The sequence below is a fragment of the Lemur catta genome, chromosome 3 (genome assembly GCF_020740605.2).
Source record: "Lemur catta isolate mLemCat1 chromosome 3, mLemCat1.pri, whole genome shotgun sequence".
Taxonomy (NCBI): Eukaryota; Metazoa; Chordata; class Mammalia; order Primates; family Lemuridae; genus Lemur; species Lemur catta.
Window position 1 is genome coordinate 53,795,064 of NC_059130.1, and position 23,883 is coordinate 53,818,946.

Below are 23,883 nucleotides of genomic sequence, written 5' to 3' on the forward strand. Positions count from 1 at the left end.
CAAACCACTCATCCTTGTTCTTCTGATGTGGCCTTGGGGACAAGTGCTGAGCTTTTGGTAATAGTATTTTTTGTCCTAAAACAGAATGACTAATGGGAAAGGGTAAGAGTACAGGGCAAAACTAAATGAAAATAAGAAAGTTATAAAAGGTTTGTGGAAGAAGAATCTTGAAAAAGGAATTTTATATATGGTGAAGCTGGCTAAAATCTGAATATGTTTTTTAAAAAAAAATTGAGACTTAATATCAAAAGTATATTGTTACAAAGTTTTCTTGGAGTATCGGATTGGTCTCTTGCTTTATTAGGTCTTTGATTACTTAAGAAAACTGAGTCTTCCCTAATAAAAGAGCTAAAATTTTTCTACGCCTATGTAAATTTCTGTATTTGACTTTAAAGTCTTTTAATTATTTCTCTGGTTAAATGAATGTCTACCGTTTCACAGTGACCTGTGATTCTACTTAATTGTTTCAAACCTTTGATATTTGTGACAAACTTTCCCAAATCAAATTCTAAATTAAGTCTTTTTAACCTCAGACTAACTTTGGAACCTTTCAAATGGCCTCTGACATATCACAAAAGAATTTATTCTCTCTCTTTATAAAAAGAGAGACATTAAACTAATTAGACTTATTTGATATGTTAAATTTGCATGAGAACCACTGTCAAATAAGAAATGATGTTTAACTGTCTTTGAGTTATATTTTTATGAATGTGTTATTAATATATGTTCCAGAAATTATATGAAATTCCTAGAAATCTGATAGTCCTGGTATAATGTTATCTATAAGTCATAATTCTAGTTATCTTAAAATGTTGTATGTCACAGAACTAACCAAATTTTCCTGTCAATTGCATCATTATTACAATGAATTCTCATCTTATCTTTAACCATGGTCATTTTAAGACTTGTTACCCACAGTTAATTGTTTTACTCTGATACTTACCTGAAAGCTACTGCAAGAAACTATAAACCTAAATTGTTTCACCTTCAAGGAGATTCATGTAAAGGACTCCAGCAAGTACAGGTTTCTGATAACTTTAAGATCACACTTTTGGACTAAGAATTTGAAGAACTCTAATAAAGAAACTGATTGATTTGTAAGACTGCTAACCCAATATCAAGCAAAATGAGAATTAATTGAATATCAAGGAAATGCCTTGGCAGATTTTCATGCTAAGTCAGCTAGTACTTAAACTTTTAGAATATCCAATCTGAATTAAACTTCGTAAGACTGATCCAAATCAAATCACCTATGATAACCTATTTAATAAACAGTGCTATGCACCTGATTTGATAAAACAAAATTGATATCTGAAAGATGTAGATTTAATGTTAAGTATGGACTCAAGGAGGGCCCAGATGGCCACCTGGTCCTTCCTGAGTTCTTAAAGATTCCAATATTCTGACTCATGATACAAATTATGAAAAAATATTCGTGGGATGACTGTTCTAAAATTGCTAAAAAATAGTCTATAACCACTGTTTGGTTTGTCAAACCCACAGTCCTGGGAAGACGATCAAAACTTCAGGTGGTACATTTCTGCCACCTGATGGGCCATTTGACACTTACAGATGGATTTCAGGCAACTGCCACCTTCAATAGGATAGTAATATGTTCTTGTAATAGTCTGCATCCTTTCTGGCTGAATAGAAGCTTTCATGAGTAGGAAAGCCAATGCTATGACAATAGCTAAGAAGTTATTACATTTCATTTGAGGCATCCCTGGAGAAAGCTCCAGATATACAGAAACCCATTTTACTGGACAAGTTATAAAGCAGTTAAATACAGTGTTATGAACACAATGGCATTACAATTGTCCCTATCATCATTGATCTTCTAGAAAGGTAAAAAGGGAAAATGCATTTTAAAACTGAAATTGGCACAGTTAACTGAATTGATTGGATTGTCTTTGCCAAAAATATTACTATTGGCCTTGATGGCAAGCTGATCCACCTCACTGGAAAAATAGATTGATCCTTTATGAAACAGTTACTGGAAGGCCTATGTTCCCAATAATAGAACCTCATGTATGTCTCCTCCCACTCTTACAAATTCTGATATGAGTAAATACTGTAAGGCTTTAAAACATTATGTCAAAGTGTATTTTCATCAGGTAAAAGCAGCCTTTCATGATCCACTGACTAAGGACAGCCAAACCTTTCACAATCCAGAACCTGGAGATTGGGTCTTCTGGAAATGGCATCAGAGAAAGACTACCCTTGAACCTCAATGGAAGGGACCATACCAAGTTCTTCTTATCACCCACCCTGTTGCAAAACTTCAGGGCCTTAAGCCTTGAGTTCACATCTCATGACTCTTGAGAGGGCCACTCCAGACTCTTGAAACTGTATATCTGTTGGAGACCTTAAGGTCAAGCTGACCAGGGAAGTTTTTCCCCCAAAGCAGACAACATTCTAAACATGGACAGCTTTCTCAAGATCATGGATCAAGACTTCTCTGCCATCATGAAAACTGTATCCTCATTTCTTTTTGTTCTTATTTCCTGCTATCCTAATCCTCTCCATTTCCTAACAAGAAAATCTATAAGGCCATAATCTCTGAATGACTTCATTTTTTAAAACCATATCAACTCTGAATGACTTTAACTAAAGCTTATGACCTAGTAAAAACAAACAAAAACCCAGAGCAAACAAGAAACAATTCCGCTAACACCAATACCTCTTCATGTTCCCATGAGAATCATCCTGAAACCTCAAAGGAAGAGTGAAAAGGTATCCTTGATGTTCTAAACATCACTGCTACTTGTTTTCCTATGCTTACTGAAATACCTTAACCTTTCCAATTAATAACCTAATTGCTACCAAATATATTAATAGAAAACCTATCCAAATGATGCCTGCAAAAGGTATGCTTCCAGACATCACATTCTTAAGACCTGGGGATATCTATGTGGGTACAAGTAATTGCTTATATAATGTCACTAAATTAAATCCAGCAAGATCCTTTTCTACTAAATGTGGTTATATACCCTTACAACATACTATAAAGGAACCACACAAAAAAAGTAAATTTCTACTGGACCTTGTTCAGGAGTTATGCTGACCCATGGGTGGACAGATTTAACTGAACCATGCTCAAGAGCCACTAAGTGACCCTTTTCCAGACTCTGAGGGCTGCCTATCTTGCTATTTGTCCTGGCTCACTTTTGCTTCTGAACAGCTTCCCCTGAAGTTCCCCGTATTACTTCTCATAATCAGAGGCCAAAATAGTGGACAATCAAAATTAGCACCACCCAGAAATAGATGAAGATTAACTAGTTTCCACTATGGAAAGATTCCAATGGGGCTCCCGCGGTCTCATTCTTGGTGGCAGTGGGGTGCTGGTTACATGGAATTTGAAACTAATCTATAAATTGGGATAAAATCTTGGACTTCGTGGCCAACCAAACCTCCCAGGGGGTTAGATAAGTAGAAGCCAACCTCCAAAAGGTGTATGGTAACATACATGTTCAACAAAAGCACTTAACGGGACATTATGCAGCTTTAGGTCTCCTCTTTGTCCATGTTAGGGGCTGGTATATAGTATTGAATAAAACTGAACATTGTACCTATCTTTCACCTGATTTTGCTACTACAGAACACATAACTTAAAAGGTGGCTGATACTGCTGCTTCTTTAGATACTGTCACCAAATACATTAATTTCTTAAGGGAAAGAAACATATGTGTTTACAGGAGCAGCTAACAGTTGATTTATAAGCATCCCAAATGGTGGATGGGAAGCTTGGCTTTTCCAGGGTTTTCTAATCTTTATGTTTCTTCTAGTGGGTCTCCAGGTTACTATGACCTGTTACCAGGCTAACAGCAAACTTGGACACCTTTTTAAATCAGACCATTCTACAGTGAACTATGGTCCTTAATCGCCATCATGCCCCAAACAGATTATGACCAACTGGACTTAAATACTGTTAAATTGTCTACATTACCTAAACTTGATTTGTTTGATTATGATCAGTTTAGTTTGTAGGGGTCCCTATTAAGGAATACACTTGGTATTACCTCTTGGCATTATCCTCCTGATTGTCATCATAATAGTGTGCCATACCCTCTCAGGAGTCTTAAATATTTGTATGTAGCCATCCATTGTGTGTTAAATGGTCTCTCTTTTACTAGAACAGCAAGAATGTAAAGAATCATTCAGCTGACCTTACGTTGAGACTTGCGATTTCCATTATGAGGCCAAACAAATCCATTTTGATGGTGATAAGAGAGTGGCATCAATGCCCAAGCCTCTCAATGTTGAGAGGCTGACCAAAAGGTGGGAACCGTTAAACGAAACTTGATTTAAGGCTGTCCCCATACTTTAAGTTCCTATGTAATGAACTACAACCTAATTTTGTATTAAACAAACCAAAACCTAACCTAACTTAGGAGTATGTATTTTTGGTGACTGCCAGATCTCAGCCAATCACAGTCAGCCAATTGATTACAACATGTCCAAATAAGGCACACACCTAGCTGTAACCAATCAAGCTATTTCTGTGCTTTACTTCCATATTCTCTCTATAAATACTTACTGCCAACATTGTAGAGCAGAGCTCTCTGAACCTCTTCTGGTTCTGAGTGCTGCATGATTCCTGAATCATTCTTTGCTCAAGTAAGCCCTGCTAAATTTATTTTGTCTGTAGTTTTCCTTTTAACAACTGTTTATCATAGCTTTGCCAGTCCAGAAACTTTAGTCAGTACATCTGGTGAAGATCAGTCACTGGTGACAGAGTCCCACAGGTTAAATTTGGGACAGGTTAAATTTGAGACACTAAAGGTATATTTACACAGATATGTCTAGTCAGTGGTTAAATACAAAGCTCAAAAATATTAGAGAATACCATTTATTTAAGGAGCAAAAAGATGATTCATTAGTGAAGGAGACTGAGGAATGGCCACAAAAAGGAAAATCAGGAAAGCATGGTGTCATAGAAGCAAGGATGGCAGCATTGACAGTATGAAGGACTTCAAAGAGGTTAACAAGATGTGGACAAAAAGTATCTGTTAAACTGACAGCTGGAAGGTTACTGATGAACATGGGGACTTTCCATGGAGGGATGGAGAAAGTAGTGAAAGGGCAAGGAGTTGAGGGGTACATGAGCTCTTTTGCTCTTTGCTTATATTCAAAACTTGTGTGGCCACATTAAAGGGCTGCATGGGGCCATGGCAGAGCTCTAGACCAGAGGCAGAAAAAATGGATGTCAAATACCAACTCTGTTTCAATTATTCTGTGTGGCTCTGGGAAAGTTTCTTATGCTATCTGGGCCTTAGGGTCTTATTGACAAAATTAGTCCTATAACCACTTACTTCTTAGGGGTATATGAGACAAACTGAGATAAAGTATACGAACTACTCAGCCACTAAAAACAATGGTGACCTAGCACCTCTTGTATTATCCTGGATAGAGCTGGAGCCCATTCTACTAAGTGAAGTATCACAGAATGGAAAAACAAGCACCACATGTACTCACCATCAAATTGGTATTAATTGATCAACACTTATGTGTATATATAGTAGTAACACTCACTGGGTGTTGGGGAGGTGGGGGGAGGGGGATGGGTATATTCATACCTAATGGGTGTGGTGCGCACTGTCAGGGGGATGGGCATGCTTGAAGCTCTGACTTGGGTGGGGCAAAGGCAATATATGTAACCTAAACATTTGTACCCCCATAATATGCTGAAATTAAAAAAAAAGGTATATGAATGGATCTACATCAAAGCCTAGAATGTCTATTCATTCATTCACAATTAGATATGGTGAATATAATATAAAAGGAATCTAACGAAGATAAATCAGTTTGGTGGTTATAGTTGTTGCACCAAACACCAGTAATAAGATCCTTTAGCTAACAGGTATTTTCATATACAGTCAATTCTGCCATAACATTTATTTTGAAAACATGAGTTTGATCCAACACAATTGATATATCAGGGAACAATTTGAGCATAACATAAATTTTGCATTTGCTTAGGTGTAAATTCGTACACAAGGAACACTAGGTCAATGCAGAAAACTGCACCCAGCTAACCTGAGCCATGTGAGAATATATAAAATACACACACACATCTAAATATCTACCAGATGCCTTAGTGCCTTGCATGTGTTATGAGCTGTACCCATCTATATCTAGTGTTAAAAATTCCCATGTGATTTTAGGTAATCGACTGCTGGGAAACTATTTTCTATGAATATTTTCTTATATCTGCATTGTCTGGCCTTTTTGAGCAGAGCACTGATAAACTTGGTTAAAGGAAATAGCAAACATGCCTTGGAAGCTAGAGATAATGTATTACTCCAAAAAGATTTAGAAACTTACTTCCCCGGGAAGCTATTTCCTTATACTTCAGGGTAGTGAAACTATTAAATACTTTCCCTTTCCCTCCCCAGAGAAGATTTATTTACCTTCCAAAGTAAAGGTCTGTCCCTCTCTCTGGGGAGGAGAATAGACAGATCTGCCAGAAGCCTATGAAAGCTTAGAGTTTCCTAATGTTGGTGTTCCTCTCCTGTGGTGCAATCCCACTGCATGGGCAGGGTAACATCAGGCCCTCACTGCGTTGCTTCACAGAGTTTGGGGAATGTGAACTAGCACTAAGATGCTCTGAGTAATACGTGGTCTATTCTCTGATCCAGAGACCTTGGGTTTCCTGTCAGAATCTATCTCTATCAATCAATGCATCCATCCACCCACGCACGCATCCATGTATCTTTAATATCCTCTTTCTACCAATTCATAACTCATAAGCTAAAATCCTTCTGAAACCCACTTCCACAAGCAAACTTCAGGTTTTTTTCAGGTTAAAATGCCATATGTATTACAGTATTTATGAATTTCCCAACCATTTAACATGTGTAAAACTAGGCTACCATTTTTATTAGGTTATCATTTTTATTAACGTGTCCTGATAAAGTTTTGTGTAACAGTAATTTTTGTGTTACACAGTGTTTTTTAAGGTATGGATATATTGTGTTAGAACTGACTCTGTAGTCTGCTAAAGCTTCTTTATTGGTATAGATTAGAATAAGGACAATGACATGAAGAGGCTTAAGTAGTTAGAAAGAGAATTATGAATTATGTGTGGATTTATTCATAACCCTATCTCCAATTATTTGGGAAAACTGGGAGTTGACCATACTAGCATTTTCATTTCTCCATGTTTATTTTAAAAAATCAGTTGAGCAGATTTTGAAGTATGCTTTTCTCTAATTGTATCAGAATACAATTATTTTCATGGCTATAAATTTTTATAAAACTCCACAAAAAATACCTCACCATTGGAAATTAAATTGTCATCTATATCAGTGATATCGTCTGGAATTTCATGCTTCTGAAGAGAACAATCAGATGATTTTTTACACTTTTGAAAACTGAAGTCAAGTTTCTTTTGTGATATCTCACTCTCCACTATCTTTTTCCTAAGAATTTCCTCTTCGTTGTTTATGTCTTTGTTTGATGAATATACACTCCTGAAAGAAAAATACAAAATGTTAAACAATATTGGTGATTCTTTAAAAAGAAAACAGCAAGCAAGCTAGTTTCTCCAATGTGCTACTTTCATATGTAACATATATTGAAACCTTTTTAATTTGGACTAACTGTAGAAAGGTCAATCTAAAACAGCAGAAAATTTGAAAAGTAGCCTATAAACTTTTTAATGTTAAAAATTAATATATAATGCCAAAAAAATTAGATAATGTAAACAAAAAATTCCAAGAAAAACACAAATTTGCACACCTGACTCAAGAAGAAACAGAGTATCTGAAATAAACCTATAACAAGTAAAGAGATAGAATTAGTAATCAAAAACTTCCCACAAAGAAAAAACCAGGACCAGGTGACTTCACTGGTGAATACTAGCAAATGTTTAAAGAAGAATTAACACCATTCCTTCACAAATTTTTCCAAAAATTAGAAGAGGAAGGAACACTTCCCAACGCATACTGTGAGTCCAGTATTACGAATACAAAAGCAAAGACATCACAAAGAGAGAAAAACATAGTCCAATATTCCCTATTAATATATTAATAAATGAAAAAATCATCAACAAAATAATAATGAACTGAATCCACCAACATATAAAAGGAATTATATCTGTAGGCATGCTGTTGGCTAAAAAAAAAGAATTATGTACCATGACCAATTGGGGTTTATCTCAGGATTTCAGCAGTGGTTAAATACAAGAAAATCAGTGTTATATACAATATCAATAGAATAAAGGACAAAACCACATGATCATCTCAATCAATGCAGAAAAATCATGTGACAAAGTCTAACATCCTACCGTGATAAAACACTCAACAAACTAGGAATAGAAGGGAACGGCCTCAACTTATAAAGGACATCTGTGAAAAACCCACAGCTAACATCATATTTAATGGTAAAAGACTGAAAGCTTTCCTCCTAAGATCAGCAAGGATCTCTGTTCTTATCACTTCTACTCTGCATTTTACTGGAGGTTCTGGCCAGGGGAATTAGGAAAGAAAAAGAAATAAAAGGTATCTGAATGGGAAAGGAATACGTAAAGCTATCTCTGTTTACAGATGACAGACTTATATATAGAAATTCTGTGGGAATTCACAAAAAAATCCTAATAGTTAAACAAGTTCAGCAAATTCGCAGGCTACAAGGATATAAGAACAATATGCAAGACTTCTGGGCCAGATGGCTGACCAGAGACACCAGCTGCCAGGCATCTTGGTAAGAGGAAGTTTTAGATGAAAGAGAAAAAACGAACAGACAAACATATATCGGATGTGGGTCTGAAGAAAGGGTGCCAGACTCTTTGAGAAACACCACAGGAAGAAGCCGCAGTGCAGAATAAGGAGCAAGGAGACAGGTTTGGAGTCCAGTGAGAAGGTAGGTGGAGTGGTTTGTTTCTCCTTCCCTGGCATCTCTGACAGTCAGTGGGTTCCAGAGCTGCTGGAGAGACTTTCTGCCCACACGAGCCCAGAGGCTGCTACCACCAGTGAGCTGAGAACTTCTTGTGGACGGGGGCCCCCCTGGGGCGCTTCCCACCCCCACAGGCCCAAGCCAGGACGGCAGGTGCCATATTGGTTCTCCACCCACTGTGCATCTCTGTCCTCCCCCGGGGGCTTCAACTTCTCAGGTTTCATCTTGCTTGTTCCCACACAGACATTTCCCAACTCTGGCCCAGACTGTGGGAGTCACAGGGGTCCAGTGGGTCCCAGGTGATCTGCATGACTCCAAATCCTGGACATTCTGGGAAGACTGCCTCCCAGAGAGAGGGTCGGAGACCACCAGAGTGCTAGCATTCCTCCATACAGAGTCCTTTCCTCCCCTTCCCCTCCACCATTCATGGCTGCCTAGAGAGACAATTGAGCCACCACACTGAGGCTTCCACAGAGAGTGAGGGGGATTCAGGGTTTCCTCTTGGGATCCTGCAGTAGACGGGGGGTGCTCAGACTGTGAGCTCCCTGCTCACTGGCCCTCTCTGGTGCTGCTTACCCAGTAGCTCCATTAGAGTAGGGCACACCCCGAGAAGGAGGAACATCGATCCCGCTTGGGCATCCCATGGTGGCTCAGAACCAGCGTGCTTCTCCCTGGCATGGTCAGATCTGGGGGGACAGTGCAGTGTGGGTCCCACCTGCAGCATGCTCACAGGGTACCCCTTCCCGCACAGGAGGGCCGCACTCTCAGCTCAGGCCAGGATCCTAGGTGGGGAGCCTCCTGGCCCACAGCACAGTCGTTGTGGAGCTCCGCTGGCTTGGGCTCCTGTCTGTCAGCAGACTCTAGCGGGAGACCGTGGAGCAGAGGAGGTGGGGGAGGAGTGAGGCCCACTGTAGACTGCCAGTTTGTGAATCTCAGATGGATCTGCCTCCACAAGCAGATTTTCTGGTTGAGTAAGGCCACTTTAGCTCCTCCCTGGAGACTATGCCCAGAAGCTCAGGGCAGACCTTTGACCCCTGCCACAAAGCTACCTTGCCAACTTCTGTGGAGCTTGAAGGAAAGCTCACCCAATCCAGCCCCAACCAGCCGCACCACACCTGCCTCTGCTGTGGCACAGAACAAGCACTCACCTAAAGTTCCAGGGCCCCACCTATCACCAGTGCTTCTCCTGAGTGAAAGAGGTGGTCACAAGACCCCAAAACAACAACGCAGCTTGTTTATTCTGGCAAGTGCCTCCTACTGACAGAGAGGTCAATTTATACACCCTTTACAGCATTTACTAACTCAATTTTATAGGGTGTGTGGAGGCCCAAGGAGTGGCCATTTGGGGGAAGCGCCTACCCATCCCACAGAAAAACCATGCTGCTGGATCAAGGTGGAAAGAACACAGCCCGGGCACTTAGCATACAAGAGTTTAGCCCCCTCCCCTGTGAACAGCTCTCCCAGTTTGGAGAGCCTGTCCTGACCCTCCTAGCGGTGGTTCCCCCTAGTGGCAGGAAAAGCAAATTCCAAGCCCTGCCTAGGCTTTGCAAAGGCTTTCAGGCTCCCACAACCTAGCCACGAATTGCCTTGCTCCTATCCCCACCTCAGTGGTGGTGGAGATCAAAAACCCCCCTGGGAGCTACAGGGTCCCTCCTAAAGCTTGGGGCATTCAAGTACTCCACATGGGAGACCAGAGTCTACCATGGACACAAAAGAACATCTTGGTAGCTGGCTCTATCTCACAAACATCAACCAATGACAGGGAGAACAACAATATAGCTCATCATAGCATCTTCCAACTCAAGCAAACAGGGTGTGGCTGATTCACACTCATAAGTACCACCCACCATCACTGAGAGTAAGCTGGGGGACCTAACTCACTACACACTGTTGGGAAGAGGTGAAAACAGCAGGTCAGAGGTAACCCAAGAGGTACACCAAACCTGCTAGAACACTTCATAGACAACTCAGGACCAGCACTCCTCTCCCTGGCACACACAGGGATTGATCTTCAGGGACCGGGTGACAGCCCCATAAACCAGAACTACCACCCCCAGGTCTGGACTGAGAACCAGATGAGAAGGAATCAGGGAAAGAACTCCAGAAACATGAAAAATCAGAGTGAAAGGACACCCCCCCAAAAAACAATAACTCCTTACCAATGGATTCCAACCAAAACAAAAAGAATGAAATGACAGGTGAAGAATTCCAAATATAGATTTTAAGGAAGTTCAATGAGATACAAAATAAAACAGAAACCCAATGCAAAGACACCACAAAAATGATATAGGAAATGAATGAAAAATGTACTAAGAAAATCTCATTATTAAAAAAATCAAACAGAACTTCTGGAAATGAAAAATTCATTCAAGGAAATACAAAACACAGTGGAAAGCCTTAAGAATAGGCTACATCAGGCAGAAGAAAGAATCTCAGAGCTTGAAGACAATACCGTTGAATTAAACAAGTCAGTCAAAGAGAAAGATCTGAGAAACAAGAGGAATGAACAAAATCCACAAGAAATGTGGAATTATTTAAAGAGGCCAAACATAAAAATCATAGGCATCCCTGAAGGTGATGAAGAAAATACACAAGGGTTGGAAAACTTACTTGAGGGAATAATTGAGGAAAATTTCCCTGGCCTACAAATCTAAATATCTAGGTACAAGAAGCTCTAAGGACCCCTGGGAGATTCACTGTGAAGAGGCAATCACCACAACATATAGTCATTAGACTGGCCAAAGTAAACACAAAAGAGGCACTCCTACAAGCCACAAAGCAAAAGCAACAGGAAACTTACAAAGGAAAACCCACCAGACTAACTGCAGACATCTCAACTGAGATCTTACAAGCCAAAAAGGATTGGGGGCCCATTCTCAGCCTTCTCAAACAGAATAATGGTGAGCCTAGATTTTTGTATCCTGCAAAACTAAGTTTCTTATACACAGGAGAAATAAAGACTTTCTCAGACAAGCAAACACTGAGATAATTTGTCAAGACCATACCTGCCCTGCAGGAAGTACTCAGAACTGCATTATACACAGATCAGCACAATAGACACCCACCAGTGTAAAATCACCCAAAAGCTAAAGGTCAAAGCCCAGATCCCACAACGGCTGAAAAGGTAAAACAAAGCAATAAAGTTCTACTCAACAGGATGAACAGAAATCCACCCCACTTATCAATTCTTTCAATAAATGTGAAAGGCTTGAACTCCCCACTCAAGAGACATAGGCTAGCTGAAGGGATAAAAAAATACAAAGCACGTATCTGCTATCTCCAGGAAATACATCTAACCCACAAGAACTCATTCAGATTCAAGGTTAAGGGATGGAAAACAATATTCTAAGCAAATGGCAACCAAAAGAAAGCTTATGTAGCCACTCTCATATCAGATAACATAGACTTCAAATCAGCAAAAGTAAAGACAAAGATGGTCGTTATATAATGGTGAAGGGAACAATTCAACAAGAAGACATAACAATCCTAAATATTTATGCACCTAACACAGCTGTACCCAGATTCATAAAGCAAACCCTACTTGATCTGAACATAATGATAGCAGCATCATACTTCAATACCCCACTCACAGAACAGGACAGATCTTCCAAGCAGAAAATAAGCAAAAAAAAAAAAAAAAAGGACTTAAACAGAACTCTAGAAGAAATGAGTCTAACAGACATTCACAGAACATTCTACCCCAAAATTACTGAATATACATTCTTCTCATCAGCTCATGGAATATTCTCTAAGACTGATCACATCCTAGGCTACAAAACATGTATCAACAAATTTAGAAAAATAGAAATTGTACCATGTATCTTCTCAGACCACAGTGGAATAAAATTAGAAGTCAATTCCAACAGTAACACTCAACTCTACACAAAGTCATGGAAGTTAAACAACCTACTGCTGAATAGTTATGGGTCAAGGAGGAAATTAAGATGAAAATAAAAAGATTCTTTGAACTAAGTGACACAAGTTATCAAAATCCATGGGACTCAGCAAAAGCAGTCATAAGAGGAAAATTCATAGCCAAAAATGCCTACATCCAAAAGACAGAAAGATCACAAATCAACAATCTAATGAATCACCTCAAGGAATTGGAAAAGAAAGAACAAACCCACCCCAAACCCAGCAGAAGAAAAGAAATAACTAAGGTCAGAGCAAAACTAAATGAAATCGATAACAAAAGAATTACACAGATTAATGAAACAAAAAGTTGGTTCTTTATAAAGGTGAACAAAAAGGCCTCTTGCTAGATTTACCAGAAACAGAAAAGAAAGGACCTTAATAAGCCCAATAAGAAATGAAAAAGGAGATATTACATTTGATACCATGGAAATACAAACTTTCATCTCTGAATACTACAAAAATCTCTATGTACATAAACTTGAAAACATTAAGAAAATGAATGAATTCTTGGAAACACACAACCTCCCTAGACTGAATCATGAAGAAACAAAACTCCTGAACAGACAAATATCAAGTAATGAAATTAAAGCAGCAATAAAAAATCTCCCAATGAAAAACATCCCAGACCAGATGGTTTCACAGCTGAATTTTACTAGACCTATGAGGAAGAATTGGTACCTTTACTGCAGAAATTATTTCATAACATAGAGATGGAAGTAATCCTTCCCAACTTGTTCTATGAAGCCAATATCACCTTGATACCAAAGTCAGGAAAGGATACAACAAAAAAAGAAAACTACAGACCAATATCCCTTATGAATATATTAACATATGAAAAAATTCTCAATAAAATCCTAGCAAACTAAATTCAGCTGCATATCAAAAAAATAATCCACCATGATCAAGTGGGTTTCATCTCAGAGATGCAAGGACGGTTCAACATACACAAATCTATAAATGTGATTCACCACATAAACAGAAGCAAAAGCAAAGACCATATGATCCTCTCAACAGATCCAGAAAAAGCATTTGACAAAATTCAGCACCCTTTTATGATAAGAACGCTTAACAAAATAGGTATAGATGGAACATACTTTAATATTATAAAAGTTATATGTACTACAAATGCACAGCCAACATCATACTGAATGAGGAAAATTTGAAAGCATTCTCACTTAGAACTGGAACCAGACATGGTTGCCCACGGTCACCACTTCTGTTCAACATAGTGCTGGAAGTCCTAGCCAGAGCAATCAGGCAAGAGAAGGAAATCGAGGGCATGCAAATGGGGAAAGAAGTAAAACTGTCACTCTTTGCTAAGGATATGATCTTATATCTAGAAAATCCCAAAAATTCTGCCAAGAGACTCCTGGAATTGATAAATAAATTTAGCAAAGTCTCAGGTTAAATACACAATCAGTGCACACAAATCAGTAGCATTCCTATATACCAACAATGGTCGAGCCAAGAATCAAACCAAGGACTCAATAACTTTCACAATAGCAACACAGAAAATAAAATACCTAGGAATATATTTAACCAAGGAAGGAAAGACCTCTACAGGGAGAACTATGAAAGACTGAGGAAGGAAATTACAGAAGATGTAAACAAGTGGAAAAACATATCATGCTCATGGATCAGAAGAATCAACAATGTTAAAATGTCTATACTACCCCAAGTGATTGACACGTTCAAGGCAATCCACATCAAAATATCAATGTCACTATATAATCAAAAAGAAATTAGAAACTTCATACATGCTGGTAGTAATGTAAAGTAGTACAGCCATTTTGGAAAAGAATCTGCCAGTTCCTCAAAAGGTAAAACACAGAACTACCATATGACCCAGCAATTCTACTCCTAGGTATATGAAATAAGAGACTTGAAAACATATGTTCACACAAAACCTTGTACACAAATGTTCATAGCAGATTTATGCACAACAGTCAAAAAGGTGAAACAATCCAAATGCCTATCATCTGATGAATGGGTAAATAAAATACAGTATATCTTCTGTACATACAGAAAATAGTTAACATAGCAGGCCTGACTGCTATTCTTTGAAAGACTTGCTTACAAGATTAGCCCTTGGATGCTGTCTGGAATCATGGATTTCGTGAATCTTCTTAGCATTCTCTAAATATAAAGGTGGTTCACTATGTCTAAACTGTTTAAACAAACAATATTGTTTATGCTGAAAACCTGCTTTTCTTCTGGAAGTCTGGAATTTGGGTACATGTCAGGCAGGAGTGCCTACATGACCAATTCCCAATAAAATCCCTGGGCATAGAGCCTCTAATGAGCTTCCATAATTGGCGACATTTCAGAAGCATTGTCATAACTCATTGTTAAGGGAATTAGCATGTCTTGTGTGACTCCACTGGGAAAGAACCCTTAGAAACTTGTGCCTTGTTTATCATGGACTTCACCTTATGTCCCTTTTTCCTTTGTTTCCTTTTTCTGTAATAAGTCATAGACTTGAGTATGACTATATGCTGAGTATTGTAAGTCCTCTTAGCAAATCATCAAATCTGTGAATGATCTTGGTGACCTCTGATCTATCATACAATGAAATATTCAGCCATAAAAGGAATGAACAATTGATACATTCCACAACATAGATGAATCTTGAAAATATCATGCCAAGTTTAAACAGCCAGGCATAAAGTCCATGTACTGTTATGATTCCATTTATATGAAATGCCCAGAACAGGCAAATCCATCAAGATAGAAAGTAGGTTGTGGCTTGCCAGGGGCTGAGTGAAGAAGGAAACAAGTGGTGACTGCTAATGGGTATGGAGTTTCTTTTTGGGATGATGAAAATATTCTGGAATTAGTGATGATGGTTGTACAACATTGTGAATATACTAAAACCACTGAATTATACACTCTAAAAGGGTGAATTTTATAGTACATGAATTATATCTCAATTTTTTAAAAAGTGGTATATGGAAAGAAAGGAACTGCAGAGAGTGTGATAGATAATTCTTGAGGAGCTGTGATATGAAAAGGAGTATTAGCTAGAGGGGAGGTAGGGTCAGGATAAGGTTTTGTTGTTTTTCAGGTGGAGGAAAAAAATCATGCTTATACATACCGATGAGAATATGCAAGAAAGGAGAAGTTTTCTGTGGAAAAATGAAAATTGCTGGAGCAATTTCCCTGGCTAAGTGAAAAGGAATAGGATAAGATCTAGTGGACAAATGGAGGAATTGATTTTAGAAGCACTGACAGTTCATTAAGAGTAACAGGAAGGAAGATAAAACATATGGGAACAGATGCAAGTAAGTGAGTAGATGTGGAAGAAGTTTGTGAAAGTTCTCTTCTAAGTGCTTTGAGTTTCTCAATGAAACAGAAAGAAAGGTCATCAAAAGTGAGAATGAAGATGGGGGAAGAGCAGGTTCAGGAAAAGAGCAAGGGTGAAATAATCCTCTAGGAAAGTAGGAAATCACGGACTAAGGAAATATAGTTGACTGCATATAGTATGACTGACAATCAGCACTAAGCCTACTTGAAGTTCACAATGAATTCAAAGTGAGACTGGTTAGCATGGTTGTGTATTTCTTCCTGCCACTTTCAGCTTTGTGGATGCAAAAGTGGAGAAGTTAAAGAGTTGGATATAAGATCTGGGGTTTTGACAAGCAAATAAATGCAAAGAGGACAAGGGAGCTGAGGCTGTATGCAAAGGGAGTGATACAATGATAGTGAAGGAATTTAAGCTGAGTAAGGAGGAAAATGAGGACTTAAGAAGACAAAAGACAATAAAATATATTAATATTAATTGCAGGTCCTGATGGAGTTGATGAATTATTAGAGTTAGAGTCCTAAAGGGAGTAAGCTAGTGGGATAAGAGGTAGAAGTTAGAGAATTGCCTGGAATCGAGATCATGGCAGGCTGCAGTTATTGGTAACGTCATGATTTAGGATTTGACATGGCAGTGAGTAGCTGAGGTAGGGTGGAGAACAAGATTACTGGAAGACAGGAATTGCAGGAACTGAGACGAGTGGTTATTGGGGAAACATCATCTATGTGGCAATTGCAATTATTAAGACTTATATTAGTAGAGAAACTGATAATAATCAGTAGCTAAAATCTTTGAGGAATGGCGAAGACTCATCTGGTAGTCTGTAGATGATTGTCCCGGGTATACATTGGTAAGACAAGATTTGATAATAGGGGGTTTAGGAAGAAGGAAGGAAGAATGGTCTGGAGATAGCAGTGACATTCATAAGTGTTTAAAAATAAAAATTGGGTTTATTCAGGTATAGTGGGACCAAGAGGTCAGGAGACAATTGCCATTGAAAAGATAATTTTTTTCTTATAATTTGTAAGAGGGGGCACACCATGACGTGAAGGGGCAACACAGGGAAGCAAAAGTCAGCAAAAACAAGGGGAAAGCATGGACAAAAGCCTTTACTGTGATTTTTCAAGAAAAGGAATGAGCAAGGTAAGGTAAGCAATAAGCAGAATTAGTTGGATAGTTTGAACAATGTTGGTAGGCTCTGGGCTATAGAGGTGATCCCCAGTTGTTTGGTACCTGGCTGTGGGATGATTAGGGTAGAAGAATATTGCCTGCTGGAGTATAAGAATCAAATAGAGGAGGGGGGCGTATGAGTGGGTGTATGGACTCAGGATTGGTTGGTTTTCATATCAGAGGCATGTTCATTATCTCTAGGAATTACTATCTCTAGGAATTAGCTTAACTCTAGGAAGGGTGGTCTCTTACCAGTCAGTGAAACCTTAGATACCAGAACATCAAGAATATAGAAAACAAGAAAATATAGTTAATACACCAAGAAAGACACCTATCTCAATCACTTCCAGCCCTAGTTCGCATAAGAGATATGGGAGAGAAAATAGCCACCACCAGAGAAAGCACGCAGGGGAAATGGAATCTTTTATTCTGTGCTATTTTATGTGTGCACCTGACTGACACTAGCATCTGCCAGCTCTTGATGTTAAACTAAAAATTCAAAGGTCCTCCCCCTCTTCTTTCCCTCTCACATGCACACATGGTCTCATAACAATAACAGGGTGAGTCTCCTTGGGAAATCAAAGATTTTTATGATCCTGAGTTGAATTTTAATCATGAGGTCATAAAAGAAAGCACTACTTTCCACTGACAATCATTTGAGCCATATCTGAAATCACTACAAAAAAAAAAACACTTTTCAAAGACTCTATGTCATACTCTAACTCAAGAGCACACCAAAGAACTCTATAATGAGTTGCAACATAAAAAAATATTTCAAAACCTTTATCAGTTATTTAAAGAGAAAGGATGTGAATTAAAGACACTTAAAAGGACTAAATTTCATAAAGCAAAAATTCAAAAAATTATTTTATCAGAATTTTACTACAGAAATCTTAATGTCAGTATTTCCCATTATAATTCTTTCCTTTTGGTTTCTTTTAATATAGACAATTTTCAATTAAACTGCTTTTAAAAGGAGGGAACATCACAAGCACTTTCTATGTGCAAGACACTATGTAAGGTACCACTGAGGATGTGCACATCAATAAGACAGTCTAATCTTAAGGAGCTTATATAACCAGAGACATACATGCCTAATCTAATACAAACTAGAATGTGATTAAGTGCTTAAAATAGAGCACTATGAAGTGCTATGAAGCACAAAGCCAGCTACTCCAACTATTTTCTTCTAAATGAGAAAACTAAGGCTGAAAGAAATCATAAAACAAGATAATATGCAGCCAGAACGCAGATCTGTCCTGTTGCCAAGTCCAGTGCTTCTCCACTGTTCCATACTGTCTCTAATTCGATCTTTTTTCCCATCAACTTTAATAACAGATAAAGGATAACACTGGTGTAATTCACCCCTTTCTCTAATGTATAAAAATTTGACCTATCCCAAGGAATTTTTTTTTTTTTTTTTTAGAGATGGAGGTCTTGCTCTTGCTGGGGCTCATCTCAAACTCCTAACCTCAAGCAATCCTCCCACCTTGGCCTCCCAGAGTGCTAGGATTATAGGCGTGAATCACCATGTCCAACCAAGGATCTTCTAAACATACACTCAAAAGCTGAGGAAATGTGTAATTTCATAGCACCTACTACTATGAATAACATATTAAAATTTATTCAGTGCCTTCTATGTGCCAGGTCACTGTGCTAAATGCTTTATAAACATTTCATTCAACCCTCACAATACTATAAGGTAGGTATTATTATGTCCACTTTTCAGATGAGGAAGCTAATAATAAGTGATTAGTCCAAGTTCACACACAAATAGTAAACTTGGCTTGACAGCAAAGCCCACTCTTATCACAACTTCATTATACCAACTGTTAAGGAAAAAAACTTAACATTTTAAAATTGATACTTGGAACTCAATGGTGAGACTATGATCTACACCGAAAAATGATAATGATTTCCTAAATTGTACTTAAAGAGAAATGTTGTGAAGATGGCTGACTAGAAGCAGGTAGTATGTGCCTCTTCCATGAGGAAGAACCAGAATAGTAAGTACATACTCACATTTTGAACAGATCATCTAGGAGAGAATGCTAGGATTCACCACAGAAGTGACAGGAAGCACCAAAAGTAAGTGAGGAGAGGGTTCAAGGCACCTTGCCTGGTGGGGGACTGAGCTGGGAAAAGCTCCTGGATACAGAGAAACAGTAAGAGAAAAATGCCCAGGGCTTCACACTTGAAAAAGGGCTTTTACAATCTTGGCTACAGGAGTACCCCTCAAGTCACTCAGGCCTCTGGCCTAACATAGGGAGCCACCTAGAGATTGCACAGAGACATTGCTCCATAAAGGGAACCCACACAGAATCCCACAGGCATCCAAGCCTAGAGCACCCCCAGCTGGGTGTCATTCTGGTAGTCTAGATGCCGGAGATCTATAGACACAGCTACTGCCGCTGCAGGGCTCTGAGGTGTCAGAGTGGAAACTGGGGGCTCCCAGGCAACCCTGGGAAGGTCCCCACCACACTGCTGTGGGTTGCTATTGAGACGGAGCTGCCGTTGAGACTGAGCCATGAGGGAATCGCACTCCTCATAGCTTCTTGCCTACGCTGCTTGCCTGGAAGGGGCCCCACCCTCTCTGGTTGCAGGTCCAAGGTGCCATTTGAGAGTTTAATGCTGGATTGCACCTGACCTCAGGCTGAATTCAGGCTGACTGGCTGCAGCCCATTACCTGATAGAGGACAGACAGGGAAATCAGGCTCTCCTAAGCATATCTAAGACAATACCCACTGCCCTGCAACTGGCAGCTATGCGGCAAAGACATGAGTGGACTGAAATTCCCATAGCTTCTTCCTCATGCTGCTCACCAGAGTGGGTCCCTGCTTTCTGTAGTCACAGGCCCAAGGTGCCATTTTGAGAATTTAACTCCAGGTTACGCTCTGCCCTTGGGCTGACTTTGAGGCCACATGGCTACAGCTACCACCTAGGTGGAGAAAGACAGTGAAGACCAAACTTTCCCAAGCACACTTAGGACCATACCCTCTACCTTGCTGCGAGACTGCAGAATACTCTGTCCAACCCATTGCAGCTACCAGCAATGCCAACACAGACCCTTTGGGTCCCAGTGGGTTGCTGCACTACCACTCCTGCCATCACTCACTTCACACTAGCTACCTAGGGGCCTGAGAACCTGCCCACACACCCAGCCCACGGCTCCCACTATTAGCTTCTAAGCAAACCACCTGGAGACCCAAGAATTGGCCCACCAGGAACCACTAATACCAGTACCAGCACAAGCTCCTCTGGGGCCTAAAAACAGGCATACTTAGCCCACTGCTGCCACCACCAGGGCTCAAACACTGGCTCAGGTGGTGTCAAAGTCCCCAGTAAAACCTCACTGCAGACTCAAGTAGTAACCATGCACTAAGCCACCAAAGAAATCACAGATACTCCTAGACCCTGTGTACTGTTGAAAAAACCATATAAAGATCACACTACCACGTGCCTAAAATCAAAGCTGAAGTATCCTAATTAAGGAACAACATATATACATCTTCAGGAAAAAATTCTCCCCTATGAAAACAATATCAAAACATTGGAATAAGTGACTATTACTCCAGATGTGCAGATACCAATGGAAGGACACAGGAATCATGAAAAAGCAAAGAAATATGACACCACCAAAGGACCACAATAATTGTCTCATAACAAATCTCAATCAAAAAGAACTCCTTAAAATGCTGGATAAAGAATGCAAAATATTGATTTTAAAGAAGCTCAATGAGATGAAAGAGAAATCTTAAAAACAAAGAATATCAGAAAACCAATTCAGGATGTGAATGAGAAATATACCAAGGAGACAGATATCTTAAGAGTAAAAAACCCAAACAAATTCTAAAACTGAAAAACTCATTAAAGGAGAGACAAAATACATTCAAAATCTTCCATAACAGACTAGAGCAAGCAGAAGAATGAATCTCAGAACTTGAAGACACATCTTCTGAAATAATCCAGTCAGACAAAAATAGGGAAAAAAGAATGAACAAAGCCTTCGAGACATCTGGGACTACATAAAGCAACCAGACTTATGAATTATAAGTATTCTGGAGTGGGGATTTTTAAAAAGTTTAGAAAATCTAAGGAAATAATTGATGAAAAATTCCCAAGTCTAGCAAGAGAGTTAGACATCCAAGTATGGGAGGCTCAGCAATCCCCAGGAAAATACATTCCAAAAAAGACTTCACCGTGGCACATTATATTCAGAATGTCTAAAGTCAAAGTGAAAGAAAGAATTTTTAAATTAGTGAAAGAAAAGCATCTAGTTACCTACAAAGGAAACATCAGACTAACAGTGGACCTCTCACCAGAAACCTTACAGTGCAGAAGAGAATGGGACGGTATTTTCAAAGTGCTAAAAGAAAAAGAAGTCAGCCAAGAATTTTACATTCTATCAGAATAGCTTTCATAAATGAAGGAGAAATAGTCTTTCCCAGACAAGAAAACACTGAGGGAATTTCTCACCACTAGACCAGCTCTACAGGAAATGCTCAAAGGAGTCTCAAACATGGAAACAAAAAGTCGATATTCACCATCACAAAAACACATAAAAATATAACTCATAGGCCTTATAAAACAATCACATAAAGGAGAAAGAGAAAGGAATCAAATGGCAACATCACAGAATTTCATCAAATGATAAAGACAAAAAGACACAGGAAAAAAGAAAGAATTTACAAAACAACTAGAAAACAATTAACTATATGACAGGCATAACGCTTCATATACCAATATTAACCTTGAATGTAAAAAAAACAATTCTAAAGTTCACATAGAACAAAAAAAGAGCATGCATAGCCAAGGCAATCTTCAGCAAAAAGAATGAAGCTGGAGGCATCACATTGCCTGACCTCAAATTATACTACAAGGCTATAGTAACCAAATCAGCATAGTTTTGATATAAAAATAGATAAAGAGAACCCAAAAATAAAAACACATACTTACAGCCGACTGATCTTTGACAAAGTTAACATTGAGGAAAGGACATCCTTTTCAATAAATGGTGCTGGGAAAAATTAGATTGCCATATGCAGAAGAATGAAACTAGACCCCTATCTCTCACCATATACAAAAAATCAACTCAAGATGGATTAAACACATAAATTTCAAACCTGGAACTATAAAAATACTAGAAGAAAACCTAAGGAAAACTCTTCTGGACGTTGGTCTAGGCAAAGAATTCATGACTAAGACCTCAAAAGCACAGGCAACATAAACACATAGGACTTAATTAAACTACGAAGCTTCTGCACAGCAAAAGAAATAATCAATAGAGTGAATAGACAACCTGCGGAATGGAAGAAAATATTTACAAACTATACATCTATCAGGGGACTAATATCCAAGTTTATGAGGAACTCAAACAACTCAGCAACAACAAACAGTTAACCCCATTAAAAAGTGGGCTTAGGAAACAGATACACATTTTTCAAAACAAGACAAAAAAATGGCCAACAAACATATGAAAAACCGTTTAACATCACTAATCATCAGAGAAATGCAAATTAAATCCACAATGAGATATCATCTTATACCAATCAGAATGGCTATTTTTAATAAGAAAAAAAATAACAGATGTTGGTGAGGATATAGAGAAAAGAGAATTCTTATACACTGTTGGTGGGAATGTGATTTCGTGCAACCTCTATAGAAAATAGTATGATGATTTCTCACAGAATAAAAATAGAACTACCATATGATCCAGCAATCCCCACTCCTGGGTATCCACCCAAAGGAAAAGAAATCAACATATAAAAAAAATACCTGCATCCGTATGTTTATTGTGGCACTATTCACAATAGCAAAGATAGAATCAGCCTATGTGTCCATCCACAGAGTTTTCAATAAGGAAAAAGTGGCATATATACACAATAGAATACTATTCAGCTATAAAAAAGAATGAAATCATGTCTTTTGCTGCAACATGGATGGAACTGGAGGCCATTATTTTAAGTAAAACAACTTGGACACAGACAGATATTGCATGTTCTCACTTATAAGTGGGAGCTAAATAATGTGTACAAGTGGAAGCACAGTGTGGAATGATAGACAATGGAGACTCGGAGGGTAGGGATGGGTAGGTGGTGGATGCTGGTAGGTTGCTTAGTGGGCACAACGTGCATTACTTCAGTGATGTATGCACTGAAGGGCCTGACTTCACCAAAATGCAATATATCAATGTAGCAAAACTGCACTTGTACTCTATGAATATATGCAATAAAAAATGGGAAAAAAATAAAATAATTAAAAATGCAGTGATTCATGCAAGATATGTTGGAGTCTGTGCTCTATCCTACTTATCATCTTCAGGGCATTCTTCCAGAGGGCTATGCTCAGAGTGCAGGGGATTTGTGAAATTCTGCTGGCAAGGGATTTTGTAAAATTTTGTTGGCAAGAAGAATGAGCAAACATGGCTTCTTACGTTTCCTACTTTGTCTCACACCAGTCACAAAAAGACAAATACTGTATGACTCCACTTATATTAGGTACCTAGAAGAGTCAAACTCACAGAGACAAAAAGTAGAATGGTGGCTACCCGGGGCTGGGGGAGGAGGAATGGGGAGTTAATGTTTAATGGAAACAGAGAATCA

General features: G+C 38.8%; 1 protein-coding gene across 1 annotated transcript in view; it reads right to left on the bottom strand.

Moving 5' to 3' along the window:
- Window positions 1–23,883, bottom strand: part of BTBD8 (BTB domain containing 8) — a 98,759-nt gene that overhangs the window by 64,521 nt on the left and 10,355 nt on the right. The window contains exon 3 of the mRNA XM_045547538.1: window positions 7,279–7,472. Within this exon, the coding sequence (XP_045403494.1) occupies window positions 7,279–7,472 (194 nt within the window). The remainder of the gene's footprint in view (window positions 1–7,278; window positions 7,473–23,883) is intronic.